General features: G+C 49.3%; 1 protein-coding gene across 1 annotated transcript in view; it reads left to right on the top strand.

Moving 5' to 3' along the window:
- The window catches only part of SPOCK1 (SPARC (osteonectin), cwcv and kazal like domains proteoglycan 1), a 529,851-nt gene that overhangs the window by 349,264 nt on the left and 172,458 nt on the right, over positions 1 to 8,129 (top strand). The window contains exon 3 of the mRNA XM_021701920.1: positions 2,840 to 2,954. Within this exon, the coding sequence (XP_021557595.1) occupies positions 2,840 to 2,954 (115 nt within the window). The remainder of the gene's footprint in view (positions 1 to 2,839; positions 2,955 to 8,129) is intronic.

The following is an 8,129-nucleotide window of genomic DNA, read 5'->3' as shown; positions in this document are numbered from 1 at the left end:
ACACACCCCCCCCACCCAGCCAGACCACCCAGTGGGCGGGGGGAGACCCCCCCCCCCCCCCCCCCCCGCTGTGTAGAAGAGGCAACTGAGGCATGAGTATATCGCAGAGCCGGCATTCAAACTCGGAATCGCTGGGCCTGGAGCCTGCTCTTCCATACTCCGTACGGCTCGCTCAGTTGCTCTGAGATGGCACTGTCCACGCAGGACATCTGGGCCACAGGATGGACGTGGATGTTTGTGGAGCTGCCTGCAGAGAGAAAGAGAACCCCGAGTTTGGCCCTAAAGCTGGTCATGCAGTATTCCAGATTTTGCTCTCCATCACCCTGTCGGTTTCCACTCTGCCACATGGTCCAGTGAAAATCGCTGGGGTTCTGCAATGCTGAGCACCTGTCAGGGAAATGCTGAAGCTGGTACCTTGGCGGGGGCTGCCTGTGGTCTGGTCCTCGAGTCTCTGGAGCTCCATAATGTCTGACTCGCTCCCTTGTCCCTTGTCCCCGCGAACAGTTGGCATGGTCGTCATTAGTGGTCATCCGGTAGTCATTCTGCAGGTTGGATTAATTTTGCATGCATCTTGGAAAGCAAGTCAGAGTTGGCTGGGCAGCCACTCTGGGGTTGGGGGTGGGAGATACTGCCCAAGGAGAAGGCCAGTGGCCTGAGGCCACACCAGCCTCCTGGCTTCTCAGGTGGACATCCCCAGGACCAAGAACATTCCACCTAGGACCGGGCAGTCCCTGCTGTGAATTTCTGGAAGGCCCAGCCTTGGGGGACTCTGTGAGCAGACACAGCACGCCCCGCACCCCCCCCCCCCCCCCCCCTTTTCCCCCCCAGATGCCCCCCTCAGCTGGAGTTCAAAGTGAACGCCCTGTCCCTGGGGCTTGAATCAGTCTCTTTTTTCGTCCTTCAGCTCATTTTCTTCTGCTAAGCTTCAGGCAGCTGGGCAGTCCCTCGGGGAGTAGGCTCTGCTGCATGACTCCCCGGGGACCAGGACCCGGGTCTTGTTGCTGACTTGACTAGCCAAAAAAATGCACCCTGCCTGTGTGGACAGTGGCTGAGGCTGCTGCAGCAGAGGGGGCCTCCCCGAGCTATTCATGAAGCAGAAAGGCCTCTGGCTGTTGTGAGTTCAGATCCCCTGAGACTTTCCCTGCAGTCGTCGGAAGAAGGTGGTCTTGAGACTTGGGGCCTGCTCAGGCTGAGAGGAATCAGGACTTCTCTAAGCACAGGGGTATCGTGGTGGCCAAGGGACCCAGCCTGGAGGGGACGATGGCATTTCTCACGGCAGGTTTACTGTCCGTGCTCGGGACTCCTGTTTGTGTAACCGCATACGTGTGTGGGGAGGACATGGGGAAACATCATCTCCTCTGGCTGGGGAAAGAAGTTATGAAAGATTTAGGGCCTAAATAGGCTTTAGGCCTGGAGCTGGGAGATGGTACAATTGTTTTTGTTTTGCGGAAGATTCCCTGCGGCCTCTGTTCTGCTACAAGTAGCTGAGGAGTGCTCATGAGCCCAGGGCCTGCTGCTCGGCTGGCTCTGAAAAGCTTTGCAATTTGGCAACTGCTGTTGTGGGAGACCCTCTCTCCGCTGCCTGGGTTGAATAGACATCCCCTCCCTGCCCCCCGTCATTCCCACCCGCAGGCCACACTCACTCGTCCTATGGAGTGTCTTTCAATGGCCCAGATGTGCCTCCCTGCGCTGGCGTGGCTGGTCTTCGTGCCTCGATTACCCCCGTGCTCTCCCCCTCCTTCAAGATCCAGCTCACATATTTTCTATTTTAAGATTTTATTTATTTATCTGACAGAGAGACACAGCGAGAGAGGGAACACAAGCAGCGGGGAGTGGGAGAGGGAGAAGCAGGCTTCCCGCCGAGCAGGGAGCCCGATGCGGGGCTCGATCCCAGGAGCCTGGGATCATGACCTGAGCCGAAGGCAGACGCTTAACCGACTGAGCCACCCAGGCGCCCCGATCCAGTTCACATATTAATGCTTCATTAATCCATGCCCCAGAAACTGATCTCTATTTTTCTCTCGAGCTCTGTTATCATTTTGTATGCCCGTCAGGACCCTTATCTCCTCCCGCCTTGCACAATAAATATTTATGTGTCAGCTTGTCCCCCTCCTTATTATATCAGAACTTTGTGTGGCATAGAATGGTCTCGTGCATCCTCACGTTAGTCACAAAATTTAAAATAAGCTTATTGATGCACACAGTCCGTGTTGATTGAACTGGAGCCAAAAAACTCTATCCTCGAGGACTTCTCTACGTTGTACGAAATAAGTAAAAGTAGGCATGGATGAAGTCATAAAAAGCAGTTGTAGCCAAATAACCAAAGAGGGAAAAGTAGCTCTTGGTCCTTGAAGCATGTAAGATTCTAAAGGATTTTTATTTTTATTTTATTTTATTATTTTTTAAAGATTTTATTTATTTGACAGAGACACAGTGAGGGAGGGAACACAAGCAGGGGGAGCGGGAGAGGGAGAAGCAGGCTTCCTGATGGGCAGGGAGCCCGATGTGGGGCTTATGACCTGAGCTGAAGGCAGGCGCTTAACGACTGAGCCACCCAGGCACCCCAAGATTCTAAAGGATTTTTAAAGTAATTCCTACCCGAGATGGAGATGCTGAAACTCCCTAAAGCACAAAGGAATCACTATCCTGATGTTAAAGAACATGTGCCCAGACATAGAATTCCCCCTGGTTTGGGGATTCATTGTGATCCCCATCAGCCTAAGAAAACAGCACGGAGTGCAAACACATGGTCTGTTTATTTCCCACTTGTTTGAGTAGAAAGAGAAATTAAATTTCCCTGGAGGTCCTAACCCCCCTCTTCTCCTTCTTATTGCCTCAGCCCTGGACCCATCCAAAGACCCCTGCCTGAAGGTGAAATGCAGCCCTCACAAAGTATGTGTGACCCAGGACTACCAGACTGCTCTGTGTGTCAGCCGCAAGCACCTGCTCCCCAGGTAAGACAGGAGCCCGGGAGGTGCTCTCCAGCTGACAGATCTGGGGGTACCCAGTCTCTGACTGGGGGATGGGGGAGGGGGAGGAGAGCAGGTGTTTCTGTTGCCGTTTTTTAAAAAAATTTTATTTATTTATTTGAGAGAGAGAGCACGAGTTGGAGGGAGAGGGAGAAGCAGGCTCTCCACTGAGCAGGGAGCCCAATGAGGGACTCGATCCCAGGACTCTGGGATCGTTACCTGAGCCGAAGGCAGATGCTTAACCATCTGAGCCACCCAGGCACCCCTCTGTTGCCCTTTTATATCGTGTTTGGTACCTACAGTCCTGCTGGGTATGAACCTCAATTCTCAAACACAGATTTGCAAAGAATTTCAATATCTGTATTTGCTTTAAATCAGCTTTATATGTCTCTGAGCCCACATCTGAGCAGATGAACAGAAAATCCCTTCTTGGTCATTGTGGGGGCCATTCCTCCTTCCAAAATGACCCCAGAGATCCAGGAAGCATATAGCCAAGGAAACAGGGTCTGAGCCTTTCATCTCCTGGTTGCCACTGACCTGCTCACTGTGATAATCCTTTGAGGTTCCTTGAGGTCTGTGGGCTGTCTGCTTTCATGCCCATATAGGCTGTGGGCATCTTTGTCAGGCTGGGTGCCCTGGTTTGGGGTCTTCCCTCCTCAGGACCACCACACCACCATTCCTCCTGAGAATGTGTCTTACTATTTTCTCAGGCAGCAGCACCTGATCTCCCTTCTTCCCCAGCCCAGGGGGAGGTGGGTCTCCCCATTCTCCTTTAGGATTCTTAAAGCCTTTGCCTCTTTTTTTAAATTTTATTTTATTATGTTATGTTAATCACCATACATTACATCATTAGTTTTGATGTAGTGTTCCATGGTGTATTGTTTGCGTATAACATGCAGTGCTCCCTGCAGTACGTACCCTCTTTAATACCCATCACCAGGCTTACCCATCCTCCCACCCCCCTCCCCTCTAGAACCCTCAGTTTGTTTCTCAGAGTCCATAGTCTCTCATGGTTTGTCTCCCCCTCCGATTTCCCCCCCTTCATTCTTCCCTTCCTGCTATCTTCTTTTTTTTTTTTTTAACATATAATATATTATTTGTTTCAGAGGTACAGGTCTGTGATTGAACAGTCTTACACAATTCACAGGGCTCACCATAACTCATACCCTCCCCAGTGTCCGTCACGCAGCCACCCCATCCCTCCCACCACCCCCCCCCACTCCAGCAACCCTCAGTTTGTTTCCTGAGATTAAGAATTCCTCATATCAGTGAGGTCATATGATACATGTCTTTCTCTGATTGACTTATTTCGCTCAGCATAAGACCCTCCAGTTCCAGCCACGTCGTTGCAAATGGCAAGATTTCATTCCTTTTGATGGCTGCATAATATTCCATTGTATATATATATACCACATCTTTATCTGTTCAAGCCTTTGCATCTTACCTTCTCCCAGCTTTGTCCATCCAGTGGGCTTAGGCTTTTGTAGATGACAGAAAGAACCTTGTGCTACTTGTGCCTTCAGTCCTACAAAAATACTTGAAGCAAGAACCAGCACATGCACGCACACGTGTGCGTACACACCCACACACCCACATGAGGCTTTCTTTACCAGTGGGGTTGGGTTGGTGGGGGTGGGAGGTGATTTCAGTGCCTAGTCTCCCTTCTTCCTCTACTGCTGAACAGTGGAGAAGTGTAGCACTGGGCATCGGAATCATCCCATCCCAGGTTTTGGCTTTGGCCGTGTGCTCTGCCATGCACCTGCTCTGTGCCATGACCTCAGGCGAAGAACAGCCTTTCTGGGACTTGGTTCCCACTGAAATGTACCTCCTGTGGCTTTTGCTCGTCAGCTCCATTTTGACCCTGGGACCATGCAGGATGTCCTGTCCCTTCCTGCACTTCTTGAAATCTAAGCAGTGCTGGTCCCTTTGGCTGCTCCTCTTGGGACATGTTCTGATTTCCTTCAGTTCCCTAAGTGGTTTCCTCTGAACCTGCCTGGGAAGCTCCATCATGGTCCAGCAGAGAAACCGCCTGGAGCAGAGCCCTCACCCTCTCTGCCTCTGCAAGGCTGGTCCCTGCAGCTCCTGACCCAGCCTAAAAACAGTGATCCTTTGTCTCTGTAAGACTGAGATGCAAGGTATATTGTGTTTTGCTCTTTCCTGCAGACTGGAGTGTTCTCCCTGGAAGTAAAGGTAGATCTCATCCCTGAACCCCAGCATGTGTCAGGCATGGTGCTCAGCACCACATCCTTGAGTTCTTCCAGCCATTTTGGTCAAGTTGGTATTTATTTTTGTCTCCACTCTGAAAATGACGAAGTGAGACAGAGGCAGTAGCAATAGATACCTAGAAAGTGGCAGCTGTGATTCAAACCCAGGACCGTCCAGCCCCAAAGCTTATGTTTCCCATTACTACCGTATGTTGGCCTTTCCCTTCATCCTGTCTTTGTCCGTTCATTCGCTATCATTTAACAGAAAGGTATTGAGTACCTACCATGTGCCAGGCTAGTGTTCCACACTGAAGCTTCCCACTCTACCCTCGAGGACAATCTAGTTCGCTGTAGAGTGGGATATGAAAAAAAGTTGTTTTTAAGGTGTGCAAACTCTGAGAAAACTAGCCTAGATTCTTCTGCTGCACGTGATTTCTTCCTTCTCTGTGGGTGGTAAGATGGGGCCTCTCTTGCCACAAATACCCAAATACCCTTTCTGGGGTAGTGCTCTAGGTTTCAGCTGTCTGTTTGTGTCTGCGTGTGTATGGGTGTGGGACATGGATGGTCTGTTGCCTGTTTCCTCCTGGAATATAGCCCGTCTGAAAGTGCTGCACAAGAGATTGTTAGCATTACGCTCCAAGCTGTGCAAGGGGGAGGCCGGAACTGGGCATGTCCAGGTGTAAGTGGTGTGTGTCTGGGCACGTCATGTTTCCGTGTGGGAAGCGTCACCACTTGTTTGCTTGTGTTCAAGGTGTAATCCTCATCCCCCTCCTCTCCTGATGGCCACAAAATTACAGTGACTAAGAGCAGGGATTTGGGAATGAGCCCAATTTGGGCTCTGTTCCCAAGCTGGCTGCTTCCTTGCTCTGTGACCCTGGCGAGTTACTTTACCTTTCTGAATTTGTGCATTTTCATCTGCAAAATGGATTTCATGAAAACACTTACCCATTCCTCTTTCCCCTTCATTGGGATACATCCTCTAGTGACTCTTCAAGAGGGGGTTTCCAGGCAATAAGTGTTGCTAGTCCTTGCACGGGGATTCTGTGCACGCATGTTCTTGTGTGTGAGGGTTCAGTGAGATGCACAAGTGTCAGGAATACAGTGTAGCATCACATCGTGATGGCTCGCCTTCCAGTTGCTAAAACAATTATGATCATAGTTATTGTTACTGTCTCATTCATTCTGGAAGGTCAGCCAGGAAAACCCACAGTAGCATGCTCCTGAGAAGAAGGTAGCCCCCTCCAGGTGCCCTGCCTCCTTCCCAGTGGGACTGTGCCTGCTTTTCCTTCCTTCTGGAGGAAGCTGTGAGGTTTAGCATGAGGATTACAGTGTCGTTTCTGCTGCCCTCTTTGTGATTCATAGCAGGTAAGGACTAAGAAGATGACTGCATTTCTCATGATAGGGACCTTTTGTTCATTGGAAAAACAGCCCAAAGAGGAGGCTGTGATTGAGACAGCATGCCCACTCCCTTAGCAGGATTTGGGAGGTGGTCTGCGCCAGAGATGCTCACCAGTGGTGTTGGCTCCGACTGCGGGCCCGCCCTCCCAGCTCCCTCTCAGAGGCTGAATTACTCGGCCCGCCTTATCAGCCGAGCACACACCTCTTCTTAGGGTCTTGGACATCTTTCCAGATGAAACATCTGTCCTGCCACATTCTACTTCAGGGGTCCCCTCTGACCATGGAGATGGTGTTGACAACTCTATTTATTCATCAATCAGGGAAGTAATCTTCCTCTCCGTGAAACATCTGTAGGCAATCGCCTCAGCCAGTCTGGCCTGTGCGGCCGCTCAAGAGGCAAATCCCGCCTGCCAGATCGTCAGCAGTACACACACATGGAGCGGTGGCTGGGCTGGCCGTAGGCTGATCACGAGGCTGCAGACTTAGGCTGTCTTGTCAAGTGTATTGAGACAGAGGACAGTGAGCACATCAGCGAGAGTATTGCATTCGCTTTCCTTGCCCATGGAGAGGGAGTGAGTGGAGAAGCTGTTTGACATTCACGTCTGTGACCGCGGAGTGTCTGGGCAGACAGGCCAGCATTTTGGTGGGGTCCCAAGTGGGCCAACCGGCCTACCTCGGCTGGAAATCGCCTATATTAGGCTGGTATTTGGATTTGGGTTTGCATTTGGTTTCATCTGGAGGCTTCAGCTAATCTCACATTCTCTTTGGAGAATTCTTCTTGGAAATTCTTTGTTTCATCTCTTCCTACTGTCGAGCCACACTGAGCGGGCTGGGGAGAGGGTGAGTTCTTGGTAGTGTGTTCACCTTTTAGGTTCTTCAAAGGGGCCATTTATGTATTAAAGAGCCCTGTGAAGGCTGCCTGGAGCCGGAAAGCCTCTGAGATGATTTTTTAAAAATATCTTAATTGATTTTTGGTATAACAATCTTTGGTGCTTATTACAGCAAACACTGAAAATACAGAAAAGTGAAAAGAAACAGGAAATAGGCAATGGTCGCACAAGCTAAAAACAGCAATTAAACATTCCTTCCATTCTTTTTTCTAGTCATGGGTTTTATCCATTGGTTTGTTTCTGTTAAAACTTGATTGTCAAGTGGTGCCTATCCTATATATAAAGATTTGTATTGGCCTCTCTTCAGTTAATTTTTATAAATGAGTATTTTCATGATACTACAACTCTTTGTAGATACAAATTTTGTAGACTGCCATAACATAGTATACAGAAGATTAACTTGAAATGGACCTAAATATGAGTTAAGAATATAAAACTTTGGAAAGAAAGCAGGAGTAGTAACCTTGGGTCTGACAGAGATTTCTTAAATAGGGCACAAAAAAAGCATGAACTATAAAAGCAAGAAATAATAATAATAAAATTGGATTTCATCAAAATTAAAAACTTGATCTTCAGAACACATAGTAATAAAAAGATAAGCCATACTAAGAGATAATATTTACAAAACGCAGGTCTAACAAAAGGTTTGTATCTGGATTACGCAATGA

The sequence above is a fragment of the Neomonachus schauinslandi genome, chromosome 7, assembly GCF_002201575.2.
Source record: "Neomonachus schauinslandi chromosome 7, ASM220157v2, whole genome shotgun sequence".
Lineage (NCBI taxonomy): Eukaryota > Metazoa > Chordata > Mammalia > Carnivora > Phocidae > Neomonachus > Neomonachus schauinslandi.
Note: the sequence above shows the minus strand (reverse complement) of the source record. Positions and strands in the feature narration are given on the sequence as shown.